The sequence below is a fragment of the Chenopodium album genome, chromosome 3, assembly GCF_948465745.1.
Source record: "Chenopodium album chromosome 3, dcCheAlbu1.1, whole genome shotgun sequence".
In the NCBI taxonomy this organism is placed as follows: domain Eukaryota; kingdom Viridiplantae; phylum Streptophyta; class Magnoliopsida; order Caryophyllales; family Amaranthaceae; genus Chenopodium; species Chenopodium album.
The window spans coordinates 84,600,898-84,617,676 of NC_137836.1; the positions used below are offsets into that span (position 1 = coordinate 84,600,898).

The 16,779-nt window shown below is 34.7% G+C and overlaps 2 protein-coding genes and 1 pseudogene across 3 annotated transcripts; 2 read left to right on the plus strand and 1 right to left on the minus strand.

Annotated features, from left to right (window-relative positions):
- Positions 1-384: 384 nt before the first annotated feature.
- LOC145624672 (short-chain dehydrogenase/reductase 1-like) lies at positions 385-2,983 on the minus strand. The gene is made up of 5 exons (XM_081677762.1): positions 2,724-2,983; positions 2,395-2,638; positions 1,745-1,822; positions 1,469-1,654; positions 385-1,249 (listed from the first exon to the last, which is right to left on the minus strand). Exons 1-5 carry the CDS (start codon positions 2,750-2,752, stop codon positions 872-874), a joined length of 915 nt encoding a protein of 304 aa, XP_081533888.1. The 5' UTR covers positions 2,753-2,983; the 3' UTR covers positions 385-871.
- Positions 2,984-6,368: 3,385 nt separating this feature from the next.
- Positions 6,369-8,836, plus strand: LOC145624674 (non-specific lipid transfer protein GPI-anchored 2-like). The gene is made up of 3 exons (XM_081677764.1): positions 6,369-6,906; positions 8,137-8,202; positions 8,491-8,836. Exons 1-3 carry the CDS (start codon positions 6,528-6,530, stop codon positions 8,634-8,636), a joined length of 591 nt encoding a protein of 196 aa, XP_081533890.1. The 5' UTR covers positions 6,369-6,527; the 3' UTR covers positions 8,637-8,836.
- Positions 8,837-9,891: 1,055 nt separating this feature from the next.
- On the plus strand, positions 9,892-16,002 carry LOC145624675 (F-box/WD-40 repeat-containing protein At5g21040 pseudogene; annotated as a pseudogene). The gene is made up of 2 exons (XR_014110472.1): positions 9,892-12,135; positions 15,917-16,002. The product of XR_014110472.1 is annotated as an F-box/WD-40 repeat-containing protein At5g21040 pseudogene (transcript).
- The last annotated feature ends 777 nt before the right edge of the window (positions 16,003-16,779 follow it).

A 16,779-nucleotide genomic window follows, 5' to 3' on the forward strand; every position in this document is an offset into this window, starting at 1 on the left:
AACAAAGTTCAATATATCCGTTATATATTGTCCCTTTCTTTGGTTGAAAAGGTTGCAATTGAAGAGCAATCACATGATTAACTTACTAATGATTTTTTCAAATGTAATTTTCTCAAGGTTAATCATTACACAAGCAATGTCTTTATTTTTCCCCTTAAGATTAAAATAGAAACGGAAAAAATAATCTTAATGAACTCTCCTAATTTCCTATCATGCATATCCGACCGTTATTTTAGGTACCAGATTTTTTTCAATTAGAAGGAAATGGAGAGTTTTGTACACTAGTGGTCGCGTTGTTGGTCGGTGTTGCAAACTTGGAGCAGCTCCATATCTCATTCCTAACAATTCCAAGTTTAGAAGATTTTTCATTTAAGTGTTATATAAAACAGCTCATATGGATCAATTCAATACCAGCTATCTAGTATCTACCACAAGACACAAAAAACGCTTCCACCCTAATTATGTCTAACCAATAATTATAAACTAAAAAAAAAAAACTAAAGAAAATAAAAATAAGGTCCAATAACTTGTGGGAAACAAATCAAGCAATGCATATTTATAGGCCCAAATAACACATTTTATATGCTGTCTTTTAGCAAGATGAATTTGGGCCTATATTTTACATAGAACTGTTTGATCTTTATGTTTGCTGCTTTAATTTACAATATGACATGTAGTAACTATAATCTATGCTGAGGATTAGATTATGATACTACCATTTTATGACCTGTGGCCAGAAGATTTTATTACTTTTATTACAAATTTGTCTCTTTAAGTAATACATTTGAATTTCAATGACAAACAGATGAGAACCTAGTGTTCTTTGGAGTCAAACAGCCCTCAATTTGTAGTTCCCTCTTGCTAGATGAGATCAGAAGCTAGCTACTTTCGTCTGATCAAAGTAGCACCCTGTAGGTCCACCTTCAGGTAACAGGGCCAAACTGACAGGTGCTTTGGCTCCGTCTTCTGGACTCATTAGTCCTGTATGCCAGTTTAAATCTGTATCAATATAGCCCGGATGAACACAGTTTATGTACATTTCAGGGTATTTCCGAGCAAGAAGTCTGGTGTATGCATTAAGTGCTGTCTTGGAAATGCCATATGCAGGCAGCATCAAGGGCCATCCATTCTCTATCAATGTTTCTTGCTTCACATCTTGCAAGAATTCTTGCAGTATCTCTTGAATCCTGACTTCAGTAAGGCTCTCTATATTAGTAAACTCGCTTCTGATTTGATCATTTGAAATTCTCTGCATACGAAGAATTAATATTATGATATATGCTTCTGTTGTTTTCTAGAGCTGATGGTCCAAGCCAGAATGAACCAGATATTAGGCACCACTGCATCAAGCCACTCGTTTGGACCTGACTCATCAGGTAAGGTCACATTTCAGGCCAAGACTAGCTCTAGTACTTGAGAAACATGTGTAAAATATTTATGAAAAATAAAGGTTACTTGATGCACATACCCACAGTTCTCCTCTAAGAGAGGAAATGTTTACAATCCTTGCAGCAGTAGTCGAAAGCTTTAATAATGGAAGCAAAGCTTCAGTTACTCCTTTAACGCCGTAGTAATTAGTGTTAAAACACTCTTCTGCTTTCTCATATGTTGTTTTCATTACCTCTTGAACCAAACTAGCTGCTTTTCCAGATAACTAGTATTAAGAGCAGGAACAAACACCATCATCAAGCTTGTTTACATTTAGGACAGATGCTTTGAATGTTAATGTATGTGTTAGCCTTACCCAGGTGGCTGCATCAATATTTAAGGCTCTTAATCCTTCATCATCAACCTCCATTCCAGAAGCAGCAGCATTGTTCACCTGTGGGCATGCAGTATCTTATTGTTAGTCAGTCAGTGACAGCAGAAGTAACCTGCAGACCACGGGTTCAGCTCAAATGGCGTGGCTCGTACTTACAAGCCGCTTGCTTGCCTGATTGAAAACACATGCTAGGCCTAGCCCAATGGTTATATATATTTGGTAAGCTCCGCATGAAACCCTCTCATATGTTGTGTTTTGTCAAAAAATACCAACACTATGTTCTTTTTTTGCTCTTTGATCAAGTTTAATTGCCAATAGTCCAACTTATCTTTTGATTCAGTAGCAAATGTTCAATTGTTCTTTTCACATACGTGTACGTGTGTAAAAAGATTTACAAATTGTTTACAACTAAGTAAACTAGCATTTGATCCGATTTAAATTTTTTTCAATTAGATCTATAGATGGTTCGGCCTAAGCCAAGCCCACCTATCGATTTCCCAAACCCATCGATTCGTGGGGACTCAACCTTGGGTCTCACCCCTAGACCGACGGGTAACTACCAAGTACCAACTTAACTACCCTTGTGCCCAATTTAACTACCCTTGTGCCCAATCTGATAAAAGAAAACATACCAAGATATCTAGTCTCCCAAACTTAGCCTTAATGAAATGAACCAATGAGGTGATGCTATTAATATCTGTGACATCCAACTGATGGAACACCACATTTGAGAGGCCTAAGCTATGAATCTTTGAGGTGGCCTCCACCCCTCTCCTTTCATCTCTCGCCGTCAACACCACCGTCACCCCTGCCGCCGCCAACTGCCTAACGATCTCGAATCCGATGCCTTTGTTAGCCCCGGTGACCACTGCAATCCTGTCATAAATATATATACCATCGTTAAAGATTTATCATACAAATCAAGGAGCTTTTTTTTCTATACCTACATAGAATATCTTACCTTTCATATTTCTCATCATTAGTGGCCATTTTGGTTTGAACTGTAGAGTCTAGCAAGGATACTTTATTTGAGTTAAAAAAAACATATATAATACTACGAAGTATTAGATGTACGTAAATTATTGAACTTTGTTTAGCTTTTTCTTGGACACATTAACAATTTGTATATTAATATGACAAGATTACAAATAATACAATTTTGTTTTTATCAAAGTAAACCATAGTGAACAACAAAACTTTAGACTTTTTTTATGAGGTAAAAACAAAGTTCTATATATCCGTTATATATTGTCCCTTTCTTTGTTTGAAAAGGTTGCAATTAAAGAGCAATCACATGATTAACTTACTAATGATTTTTTCAAAAGTAATTTTCTCAAGGTTAATCATTACACAAGCAATGTCTTTATTTTTTCCCATTAATTAAGATTAAGGTAGAAACGGAAAAAAATAATCTTAATGAATTCTACTAATTTGCTATCATGCATATCCGACCGTTATTTTAGGTACCAGTTTTTTCAATTGGAAGGAATTGGAGAGTTTTGTACACTAGTGGTCGCGTTGTTGGTCGGTGTTGCAAACTTGGAGCAGCTCCATATCTCATTCCTAACAATTCCAAGTTTAGAAGATTTTTCATTTAATGCATCCATATTGTTATAATGTAAACAGCTCATATGGATCAATTCAATACCAGCTATCTACCACAAGTCACAAAAAACGCTTCCACATTGCCTAATTATGTCTAACCAATAATTATAAACTAAAGGAATTTTTATATATATAAAAAAAAAACTAAAGAAAATAAAAATAAGGTCCAATAACTTGTGGGAAACAAATCAAGCAGTGCATATTTGTAGGCCCAAATAACGCATTATTTATGCTGTCTTTTAGCAAGATGAAAATGAGAGACCTCTACTTATATTTTAATACATTATACTCTGTCTATAATTATTAATCCGTAATTTATTTTATTGAATTCAAATAAGTTTCTAAATTATGTGGAGTAATAATTAAATTATTTTCGTTTTAAACTCAAAAGAATTTTAATTCTAAAATTAACTAGTTGAACTCGAAACGTGTAGTTTATTAATTATACTTAAATTCAATGTAGAAGAATCTAACTTACAAAAATCTAATTTACATAATGAATGTACATACAATGGTGCAATGGTCATTAAAAAATAAAAAATAAAAAATCTATTTTGTGTTTTCCCCCAACTCCTTAAGTGCTCTCCACTCTCTAATCTAATACGAAATTACGAAGTAGGAAAATTTCCCGAAAACGTAAACCAAAATGACCATGATCTCAAGAAAGTTTAAAAAATTTCTTTCCTAGTTTTATATTTGGGGTGGAAAAACATTTAACATTGTATATACCTTATGGTATTAACATTTTTTTTTTTTTGGCAATGCTTATGTTATTAACAAGAAGACGGTTGCCTAAAAATGTTGTCACAAACTCACAACTTTTTGGTTAAAAAAAAAAAAAAAAAAAAAAAAAAAACCTCACAACTTTCTAAGTCCAACCTACATTGGAGTATCTTCAAGAAGAAGAAAGGAAGCAAATTTGCTTGGTATAACTTGTGGACAACAAATATTGCGGTCCTCTTGCATGTGGGCTTTTACATTAGAGTTTCGTTGGTGGTTGGATGGTGTATCATTCTCTTATAATTCAGTGTAAGGCAATTCGTATTATAATCTTCCACCGTCTAAATACACTTTAATAATCCCAACTATTGGTGATTTACCTAGAATAATCCCAACTAATGATTATTTTCTAACAGTACCAAGTTTGCCTCTTATTTTCTTCTAGTAGACCTAACCGGTCAACTACGGGTCAATAACCTGTTGTACAAGTCATATGCCACGTGTCAACACACCTGGTCCAAAATAAAATAAAAACAAAAAAAAATATAACATTAAAAAAAACATAAAGTAATTATAAAAAAATTAGAAAATAAAAAAAAAAAACAGAAAAAAAAACTGAAATTAAAAATCAGAAATTAAAAAAAAAATCAGACACTTACAAAAATTTCAAAAAATTAATAAACAAAAATTCAGAAATTAGAAAAAAAATCAGAAAATTTAAAGAAACAAAAAAAAAAACCCAAAACCCACCAGCCACCCTCCCACCAACTCGTAACCCTAGCCAGCCACCCTCCCTCCCCTTCCCCCGTCGGCGGCCAACCCCTTAAACATCCAAAATGGCCGGCCGACACCCGCGCCTAACTCGGAAACTATCCGGTCGGCCCAAAATACCCCCGAAACCACCCCCCCTCACTATTCCCTGACCCCCATAACCACCATCTCCTCTTCTCCGACCCTCGAAACAACCCCACCTCCTTTCCCCCACCGTCAAAATCGGCGGTAAGGGAAAGGAGGAGGGGTTGTTTTGATGACCGGGGAAGTGAGAGGGGGTGGTTTTAGGGGTCGGGGAATAGCGAGAAGTAGTTTCGGAGGGTGGTTTTGGGTCGGTCGAGTGTTTTCCGATATGGGTGGGTGTCGGCCGGCCATTTCGGGATGTTTTGGGGGTTGGCCGCCGGCGGGGAAAGGGGAGGGAGGGTGGCTGGGAGGGTTTTGGGATTTTTGTTGTTTTTTTTTTTTTCTAATTTTCTTATTTTTTTAACTTTCTGTTTTTTTTTATTAATTTTCTGATTTTTAAATGAATTTTCTAATTGTATTTTTATTTTCTGTTTTTTTTAAAAAAAAAATTTCCCCTAATTTTCTTTTTTTTTTTTTTTTTTTTTTTTTTTTTTCCATTTTCTGATTTTTTTATAATATTTGATTTTTTTTATTAATTTTATTTTTTCAATTTTCTGATTTTTTTTTGAAGTTTCTGATTTTATTTAATTTTCTAATTTTTTAAATTATAAACTAATCACGTGTTGACACGTGGCATTTATAAAAAAATTTTAAAAAAATTACCTATTCAATAGGTTACCGGTCTGGGACCGCTGGAAGAAAATAAGAGGCAAAGTTGGTACTGTTAGAAAATAATCTTTAGTTGGGATTATTCTAGGTAAATCCCCAATAGTTGGGATTATTAAAGTGTATTTTTCCTTAAATAAAAGTCACATTTTTTTAAAAATATTTTTACTTAAAAGAGAAATTATAATTAGTATTGTTTATCTCTAAATTACTCTTGATAAACTGTTTAAATAGTTAGAGTTTAGAGAGGTTCAGATGTACACAATCTTATCTTACATTAGAAATCTAAAATGATAAGTACACAAAATATATAATGTTTTATCTTAAATCTGCGACAAATTTTATCTTTCAATAATATTTATCAATCTTTAACCATTTATTCTGCAATGGAAATTGAGTTGAACAAACACTAGTAATTTAATGATGACTTGTTTGACCTAAAACTCCATATCAGTAATAGTACTAATTAATTAGTTTCAAAATGATTTTACTTTAGAAAAATAGAAAATAAAAAAAAAATAAAAAAGTTGAAAAAGAGAAAAATAAAAAAGAAAAGTTTGTAATTGTCACGGCATCTTTCATGGAAGAGGCAAGAGTGAGGTGAGCACATTGAAGTCCAAAAACAATAAGATAGTTAGAAGTTAGGTTTTCACATTTATTAATTTTTCATCTATAAAATTCTTATTTATTTATACCTTACTCTAGAAATTAATATAACTACAACGTCTACAAGTATATCATATAGTAGTACCATCATATTCTTTCATATATATCAACACCACACCATTTAACTCTCTTCACTCTCAACACCCAAAAACAGAGCAACCCCAAAAAAACAGAGCAACCCCAAAAAACAGGGGAGCAAGAAAAGAAGTTAAAAATGGCGAATTTCTCGAAAACTATGATGTGGGTAGTTGTGATTTTTGGGCTAATTTCAATCGGAAGCTTGAATGTGGAGGGTCAGATGATGGCGCCGGCGTCGGCTCCGGCGGAGGGGCCGGGAACGGCGGGGTCAGACTGTATGAGTCTGATATACAATATGTCAGATTGTTTGACTTATGTTGAGAAAGGGAGTAAATCAGCAAAACCTGATAAAAATTGTTGCCCTGAATTAGCTGGAATGTTGGATACTAATCCAATTTGTTTGTGTCAAATGTTGGGTAAAAGTAAGGATTTTCCAATTGATTTGGATCTTAAGAAAGCTCTTAAATTGCCTTCTGTTTGTGGTCTTCAAACTCCTGATGTTAGCTTGTGTTCAGGTATGAATTTGTTTGTTCGATTTTGAAGTTATAACATTTTTAGTGAAATGTGTTCTTATTTTGGGTTGGTATATTAAGTTATTTAAGTATGCTAATTTTTTTTGTGGTCTTAAATATAGTAGTTATAGTAGAATGATTTGGAAGTATGATTAACAAAGTTAGCTAGCAATTATAATATATGGTTTTATATTATTTGCAATTGGTAAAGTTGATTGGTATGGTGTGATTAATATGATAATCATATGATGGTATTCTAAATGTAGTTAATTTATTATAACTAGCATATCATTGCAATTTAATTCAAGGGCACCTTTAGGAATGTACAATATATGTAAAAAGAAGGTCTAATTATCTTCAAAAAAATCGAGTCATTTTGTAGTTATAAGTATATTGTTGACATTTCACCACTTGTTAATTAGTCGGATTCTTTAAAAATCATGTTATAGTAGAGTATGTTTAGGACAATATACGGGGAATTCAATTGATTGCACGGTTTAAACTCATTTTTTCTCAAGATGAACACACTTTTATTGTAGCTTAAGTTTCAAAAACTGAAATTTATTCAACACCAAACCCAAATTTACTTGATCTAACCTCCCAAACAAGGTAATGAAACCTAATCTCTTGAAGCATTGAATTGTGTGCTCCACCCTCCAACTCATAAGCTGTAACATAAATGCATAAGACACGATATGGTTATCTGGTAAACAGTACATTTATTTCATAGCAATTCTGAATCTTAAAGTTGGTGGGGTTTGGGAAGTTAGCCATTAAATTTTGTATCAGTACTAAGTTAACTAACACTCCTGCAATTACAGTATCATGACACTACTTCATTGATTATTATTTCCAACAACACCTGTCAAATGAGTCGGTCAATCGGTTTCGGGTCAAATAAATCCGGTCTAATGTAGGTCGGTTTTAGGTTAATTTTGGGTCAAACCATTTTTCCTTTTTAGGTTGTGTAAAATTTTGCGACCTCAATACACAACTTTTTGCAAATTAGACTAGCCAAGGCTCATTGGACTATGACTATGACACTATATCACATGCTAATGTTCAATTTCCTATAATTTGACTATGTAATGTGAAATAATGTTAGCTTATTTTTTAGGAAATTTGGGTTTAATATGATCATATAAATGAATTCATTTGTGAAACTTTATCTTGAAATATTTTTGTGACAAAATTTAGAAGAAAAACTAAAATTTAGTTAATTTTGTCTTACAGCGGCTGGGTACCCAGTAGGTGCACCATCAGCAGGAGGACCTTCATCAGCAGTTTCAGCACCACTAGGTAACTCCACCATTCTTGGTTACACACATTTTATCAATAAGAACATCAGTTTTTTTTTTTTTTCTTTTTAATATTTGTTTAAGATTATTAATTTCGTCATTCTTTTGTATACTCTCTCCATAAGGGACGGAGGGAGTACTTTGTTGAGTGTAAAACTTGAGGAGAAGTAGGCGATTTCCTTAGCAAGCACACAATATAAGTAGCTGGACATATAAGTTGTATAACTAATAACTCTCTTAAGTCGTTTTTGTTGATACATCTTTTAATCCAAATAACATTGTTGTGCAGCTGGGATGTCACCGGACGCAGGTGGGATGTCGCCGGAGGCAGCAGGAGGAGACTCAGGGAAGAATGGAGCCTCATCAAGTGCACATTTCAATGTAGCTTATCTTGTTGCTGGCTTTGCAATGGCATTCACATTATTTAAACTTTGAAGAGTAGATCAAATTATGTCCTTTGAAGGATGATCATTTAGTTCATGTTTGCATAATGTTTTAATTATACTTCCCTATTTATTTGACCATTCACATTTGTATTTGTTGCTGTTGGAATTTGTTACTGTACTTAATTTTAGCTCCTAGTTCAACTATTCAAATTAATAATAATAATTAAGGCAGGAGATTTTATTCAATTATACTATGGAGTATGGAATATGGAGTACGGAATACTTCATTTTTAAGTGTTGACCAATTATGTTTTTGAAGAATTTATGTTGTGAAATATGAATGCATTATCCCCTGATCCCCCAGAAAATGTGATATCTATGAATTTTTTTTTCTGAAATTGATCCAAATTAGATATAGGCCTTAGTGGCTGGTGCTGTCCATGGCCAGCTTAAGGCCCAAAGGCGGTGCTGTTGTCCACCCAACTACCTAAGGCACAAGGTCAAGGCATGGACATTGGTCTAGTGGCGCTGTAGCTTAGTCAATGACTCAACAGCCAACGCGCCAGCATGAATCATTGACAAAAACGCTTCATCCTTAAAAAAAAAACACCTATAATATCGTCATCAAGTGTAGCATCTTGACTCGTCTTAGGGTATTTTTGGGATGACAAGACATGAATATGATCCTAATAAAACTTGGTATGACCAAAGTAGGCCACTTAAGACATTATTAGTTTATTACTAGGGATGCAAAGTCCTGTATCAACTATCAAGACTAAAATTAGATGACTTTGAGTATTTGACCACCAAATAGCATGGTCTTTTGGGTGCATACTGCATAGATTACACCTTGATGCCTAACTAAATTGAAATGTTTTCCTAGAGGATAAATTAAAGGTACTAATATTATCCTTGTTTAGTATGTTTTCACTTTATGTTATCAATTTATTACGGTATCACAATCACCGCCAATTTCATCAACTTTTTATTTACAATAAATTCAAAATGAATTAATATTATCGAAAAATTTATTCTATTTGATCATGATTGTACTTCGTATATACATACTTGAGTACACCTATACTTTATAGATTTCCACATTTTACTTTAAGTTTACCTCATTAAACTAAATTCAATTGTTTAAAAAAAAAAAAAAAATCAATTAGCAACATTTTTTTTAAATAAGAAGTTAAGAACATTCAATTAACCATCATATACTAGATAATTAAGTTGAGAAATTGTGTGGAGATTGTGAATGTGAAAAAATTATCAAATCAAACGGCTCAAATTGCGTCATCAAATCATCATAAACCGTCCATCAGTATTGGTGCCGGGACTCTTATTTTCTCTCTCCTCTCATTCTTTCTTCCTACGTTCATTCTTTCGCTCGATCTTCGTTGCTGCTTTCTCGTTGTTGTTGTAAAGGTAATCTTCGCAATCTCCCTTAATTCTTGGGACATTTGGATTCTTACCCTTTTAATTTCTTTGCCTTTTCTATTGTTATCTGCCAAATTATATCCCAATTTCCTTTTGCTGCCCCAAAATTTCCAATTACATTTAGGGTTTGATTTCTGGGGTTTTTATGCTCGATTTTGATTGATATTGAGGGTACAGTTTCTGGGGTTCGCTTAATTTTTTTTGTTAGAAACAAAATTTGAAAAGGGTTTGATTAGTTTGAGTGTATTTGATTAGTTTGACAAGTTTTGGGACTTTAGGTATTCAATTGTACAATAATTTTAGAGGGTTAGGAAGAGTCTTTTATGGCATTTGAATGCCAAAATACTTCTGAAGTTTGTTTGTCGAAGAAATTATTGAATTCTACTGCTCATAATCCATTGAAAGAACAATTTGGGGGTGTGAAATTTGGAAAAACACCTGTTCGTTGTTATAGTAACAGCAAGAAAGGTATTTGGAGAAAGAAAGCTGAGGGGTCTGAAAAATTAGTGCCTAAATCAGGATTTGGTAGTGATAAGATTGTTGGAAACTTAGTTGGTACTGGGAATTTGGTGACAACTGATGAGGGGGATGCCTTGGAAAGTCGTCGGTCTATTACCGACCTTCCTCCGGCTTTGGTTGTGGAGATTCTGAACTGTTTAGACCCGAAAGAGCTTGGCATTGTTTCGTGTGTTTCAACTACCGTTTATAAGATTGCATCTGATCATCATGTGTGGAAGGATTTCTATTGTGAGAGATGGGGTCTTCCGATAACTAAGACTCTGAATCCCGGTTTACCTGAGGAGAAGTCATGGAAGGAACTCTTTGTGGAGAGAGATTTTAGGAGCAAGACCTATCTAGGGCGCTGTAGGCGTGATTATTTGACTGGCCACACAGAACCAGTTCGTGCTGTATTCCTCCTGGTGTCTGCAAAGCTTGTTTTCACTGCTGGGTATGATTTTGTAGTCCGGATTTGGGACATGGAAGAAGGGTTGTCTATTGCTTCATCGAGGCCTCTTGGTTGCACAATTCGTGCTGTGGCTGCTGATACAAATCTGCTGGTAGCTGGGGTGACTGATGGTTTTATCCAATGTTGGAAGGCTGTTGAGGGAGTCTCTCACTTGTTCGACCTTAAGGGTTCTTACTGTGAACACTCTGAGTTTAGACTCTGGGAGCATGAGGGACCGGTAGCTTCTCTCGCTTTGGATATTTCAAGGATTTATAGTGGATCTTGGGACATGACTGTGAGGATATGGGACCGTGCCTCGTTGCAGTGTGTTATGGTCTTAAGGCATAGTGACTGGGTATGGAGTATTGCACCTCATGGCACTACTTTAGCTAGCACATCAGGTTCCGATGTTTATATTTGGGACACTACTGATGGAACTCTGGCTGCCATCATTCCTCATGCTCATGCAGGAAACACTTATGCCATAGCAAGGAGTTATTCAGGAGACTTTCTCTTTACTGGAGGAGAAGATGGATCAATACACATGTTTGAAATCTCGGAGTGTGCTGATGATGGCGTCTTGAAGGTGGCTTCTTGGATCCCACATTCAGGACCTGTGAATTCGCTTGCATTCGAGTTTCCATGGGTTGTATCAGCTTCTAGTGATGGGAACCTTTCTCTGATTGATGTTAGGAAACTATTGAAATCCAACCGGCGTTGTCTGATGAAATATCGGAACAGGAAGGAGGCAACAATTGAGCCTCCTCAGAGGATGCTGCATGGTTCTGGGGCTAGTTTGTTTTCTGTGAATATTGGTGGTGATCGTATTGTTTGTGGAGGAGAAGATTGTGTCGTGAAGCTGTGGGACTTCTCTCACGCTTTAGAGAAAGAAATGAGATCTCGTGCTCAGAAGGCTATTAGGTTGGAGAACAGGTTGAGGCAGCGTAGGCTCCAAGCTGAGATGAATGCAAAGAGTGGCAAGGCCGATAAATGTTCAGTGGCAGCAAAGAAGAATCCCATAAACGGAGACCGAAATGGCATTTGGCATAGTAAGCGCAGTGTTAATGGGAAGGTGAAGGCGTAGCAGAATAATTTGTACGCAAGGATTTGCTTCTAGGTCTCTCAAGATTTTATACTCTTTTTAGTTACATCAAGTACAAAATAGGTACAACTTCGTAAGTCAGATTCTGACTCTGATGTGATCTACTTGACAGATGCATTATATCAGTGTTTTATTGCATGCTTTAGTACTAATTTAATGTGATTGCTCATTCAAGGAAATATTAATTTTTCATGTTATGGAGTATTCTCTCCTCCCCCTTCGTATGGCCCTGTCATTTTTTTTTTGAGGTATACTGTGATTGCTTTACTACTTCGGTTGAAATCAGCCGCAAACATAACAATATGGTTATGTTTGTAACTATATACGACATATATGGGTTTTTTGCGTCTAGTGTGATTGATGCTGTTATGTCTTTGCGACTTTGCTTTTGGTTGAATATAGCTGATTCAGGGATCCATAAAATGTTGAACATGTATGCCTGCCTCTTTGGAGCAAATTTGTTGGATGAATTCGGTCCTAGCCTTTATCTTTAGGCGCATTTGAGTTCCTCAGCTAGTGCAGCATTCCAAAGGAGTTTTCATACTATCGATTGTTTTGGTTAGTTTTGATGAAAATTAAGTGTTTGAACAAGTGAATTTTATCTGTGGACCATTACTACTTCATTTTTTTAGAGTAAGTTGTTGTGGGTTTAAGAATTAGGATATGGCTCAATCTACTCGTACTTTATCACCGAATTCCCTCCGTCCCTAAATTACATTCATGTTTTCCTCTATTATGTGAGAAATAACATAAATGCTAGAAATAAGAATGTAATTTAGGGACGGAGGGAGTATAATCGTAATGTGTGTCATTTAATGGTAATTAATCAGCTAAATAATAACGGACTTGCATGTAATCCAATTAAATTCGACTGGAACAGTCTTGTGAGGAGACTTTGTTAACTATTGTGTCTCTTTTTTTTTTTTTTTTTTTGGAAAATTACATGAACTTTAACAACGTATTAAGTTGTGATGATTATAACTGCATATAATTTCATTTCCATATTCAAATTAATCAAATTACTCCCCTAATCTCCAATATTTTTGAATGCACAATACTCCATAACAAATAAACTCATAATCTGCCACTTGCCCATTTATTAAAAATTATAAAAAAAAAAAAAAAAAAGTATAAAATTCTAAAATTAGTTACGCATAAACCCAAAAATTAGTTTGATATTCATCATAATATACTCTCCCACTTAACTTCCTCCTTCTTCATCTTCTTCCTCAAAACTATTTCCTACCAACTTCATTGTTACCAGAAACCCTGAAATTTCTTCTTCTTTTTAACCAAAATGATAGACTTAGAACGTCTTTTTAACTATGTATTTTATCCTGGAATGGCTATACTTGCCCTTGTCTTAGTCATCATTGCTACCACTCAAAAGTCTCACCCTCCTCCTCCTCCTCCTCCTTCCCCTGCACCTTCGTTTCCGCCTTCGTTGTCACCGTCTGTTTCATTTCCTAGATTTCTGGTTGAGTCTAATGTTCGGAAGAACACCATCATCAACAACAATGGCAACAACAACAACAACTCTGCAGAACCAATGAAATCGCCGGCTATTTTTGTGATGGGAGATTCTACTGTTGATTGTGGGGTGAATGCTCTATTTTACCCTCTTCTTCGCCGTAATTTGTCTCTGTTTCCTTGCTCAAAGACTCATCAATCCACTCTTATTCCTCATTTTCTGGGTATTTTATCTTTCCTCTGTTTTATAATTTCATTTTTCTTGCTAATTTTCAACTGGGTTACTTCTATTTTTGTTATGCTTCTTGATGATTCTGAGATTAAACTCGTAAAATCTACTAAAATTTAGCATTAAATATTACTTTCAGCGCTTAGATTCTCTGTTTTTGTTCTATGCTTAGCATTAAATAATTTGCTGGTTTTTTTTTCTTCTTTATGTTATGTGATTGGCATTTTAATTAGTTCTTATTTAATCTTCTTAAGCCATCACCATGTACCAAGATTTATGTAGCTTATAGTAATTTTAATTGCATTTAATTCTAAGTATTCGATTATTATGACAATATGACACCTGTAATGTATTATGTACTTCCTCCGTTTTCTTTTACTTGCAACACTTCCCTAAAAAGGAAATGTCACAATACTTGCAACACACTATAAAAGGAAAGTTATTTAGGGAAAAACTATACCATTTCCCTTATTTAAAGCACATGGCCCATTAAATTACACTCCTAACAACCACTCATACTATTTTAAAGTTTATTATATCATGTAAACTCCACCTTTCTTAATTACTGCGCTAAAGGGTGTGTTGCATCTAAATGAAAACGGAGGAAGTATAAATTAGATGGTAAATTATTGTGTTATGCAATATATGGAGTAATTATAAGTATGTACTAATCAGATTAAAAGTATGGTAATTATGAATGTGATGAAATAAGTTTATCTTAAAAAATTGTCGTAAAATTTGCATGTCCATATATACATCCGTTGTAGAGTTTTAGCCCTTAGTCATATATGGATTATATGATCGTGTTAAGTTCCGAGTACAATCGAGCTAATCGAATTTATTGTGAATCAGGTCTAGTGATTATTGGTCGAGTTAATTAGATTAGTTAAGTATATCAATTTGACCACGATATATGTAATTACATTACACTAGTAATTTTATAAAAGTATGTGACATAGCAAATTAACAACGTTTAGGAAATAATGACATTATTTTTAAACTTACTCATGACTCAAGTATACTCACTTAACCATTAAAAAAAGTACAAGTGGCAATTCTAACTAACCCAAAAAAAAAAGAAAAAGAAAATAAAAACAGTTAGTTATAACAGAATCCAAATATCAGTTTCTTCTTCATCCTCACTTCACAACCTTCTTCACACCCTCAAATATTTGCCGCCAACTTTCTTCTTCTCTCTCATTCTTCCACTCCCAAAAAAAAAAAAAAAAAAAAAAAAAAGATGAACAAGGAAGTAATTGCTGGAACATTGTTATTCATGTTAACAACAGCTCTAATTGCCATGATTATTCATGTTTCTCACTACGGTAGCACTGCTGTTCATCATTCGACACCGATGTCCTCGTCGCCGCCGCCATTTTCCTTTCTTGACAGTCTTATTCAATCTGATGATGACAACACCAACAACAACGACACTTCGAATTTGTTCACTTCATCACCATTGAAACCTCGAGGTTTCTTTGTAATGGGGGATTCTTCAGTTGATTGTGGGGCGAATACTCTGTTTTACCCTCTTCTTCGCCATTACCATTCCTTATTTCCTTGTTCTAATGGCTCTTACTCTACTCTCATCCCCTATATTCTTGGTATATTCTCTCTTTCTTGATTTATTTTAATTTTCAATTCTTGCTGTTTTTTCATATGGGTTTCTTGATTCAAATTCTGGGTGTTCATTTCATGTTGAATGCTTTAAATTCTACCTGGGTTAATTACATTGCTCGAAATTAATGTTGTTTACTTTAATGCTCTGTTTTCCCCTGCTTTTTCTGGGTTATTGTATGATGATGAATTTTTGCTGTCTGAAAAATCTGGGTGAAGTTTATGCAGAAATTTCATTGATGCATCAGAACTTTTTATCTTACTTTAATCAGTGATTGAGCCATTATCTTATCTTATGCACAATTATATGATCACTCTATTATAATTTCATATTATGAGTAGTTTGAATTGAATATTGTATGCCACTGATGCTTGAATAATATTAAACTTGTAAAACTTCGTAAGATTAGTTAGTTGTACATGTCTCAATGTATGTAGTCTTGTACCATTAAATCTTCTTCTGCTCTGAATTCATAATTTGGTAGTTACTGATGTATAAAGTAACATTTCTGTGACATGTAAATGCAGCCAAGAAGATGGGTTTGCCTAACACACCAACATTCTATGAGCAAAATGGGACAATTCAAGGCATACTAAGCGGGATCAACTACGGATCAGCTCAAGCCACGATCCTCCCCTTCGCGAACATCCCAACTTTTCAGTCCCTTAACCAGCAGCAAAGGCAGGCATTTGAGACTATCCAACTGCTGCAGTTACAACTAGGTGAACAGGAAGCTCACCAATTCATCAGCTCCTCGATCTTTTACCTTTCCTTGGGAAAGGATGACTACATCAACTTCCTCTTTGGGAACTCATCGTTTTCCTCGGGTTACAGTGGTGACACACAGATGGTTCCTAGGCTTCTGGTTGACGAGCTGACCAATGCCTTGCGAAACCTGTATGATGCAGGTGTGAAGAAAATTGTTACCATGGGAGTCTACCCTCTTGGATGTGCCCCTAGGACAGTGGTTAACTGGTACTTTCTGACTGGAAGAAACAGGAGAAGGGTGAGGGTTTGTGTTAATGACATTAATCATCTTATGATGCAGCATAATCGTCTCTTGAATGATCACATCGTCGACCTCAATTTGCAGTACTCTGATGCACAGTTTGTGTTCTGTGATGTTTACCAAGGTTTCATGCAAATTTTGTCCAGTCCACAGAATTTTGGTAAGCACATTTGTTCTGTACTGTTACACTTGCACTACTCATTTTAACTAATGATTTTACAAGCTATGTATGCCATAAATCATAATGTTGGTTTTATAATATAGTACATAAGTAGTAGCGTAGTCCAGCTTAGTTTTACATCTGCAATAATTATGTAAATAGGCTATGATTTTGAGTTAAGATATATAATTATGTTAGCATTGATGGTGTATAAATATTGG

Bases quoted from the DNA above. Each gene is read 5' to 3' on its own strand.
- LOC145624674 (XM_081677764.1), top strand. From the start codon at position 6,528: ATGGCGAATTTCTCGAAAACTATGATGTGGGTAGTTGTGATTTTTGGG. The intron at 6,907-8,136 runs GTATGAATTTGT...TTTGTCTTACAG, and splicing joins TGATGTTAGCTTGTGTTCAG to CGGCTGGGTACCCAGTAGGT. The intron at 8,203-8,490 runs GTAACTCCACCA...ATTGTTGTGCAG, and splicing joins AGCAGTTTCAGCACCACTAG to CTGGGATGTCACCGGACGCA.
- LOC145624672 (XM_081677762.1), bottom strand. From the start codon at position 2,752: ATGGCCACTAATGATGAGAAATATGAAAG. The intron at 2,639-2,723 runs GTAAGATATTCT...TATTTATGACAG, and splicing joins AATGATGAGAAATATGAAAG to GATTGCAGTGGTCACCGGGG. The intron at 1,250-1,468 runs GTATGTGCATCA...CTTCGTATGCAG, and splicing joins CTCTTAGAGGAGAACTGTGG to AGAATTTCAAATGATCAAAT.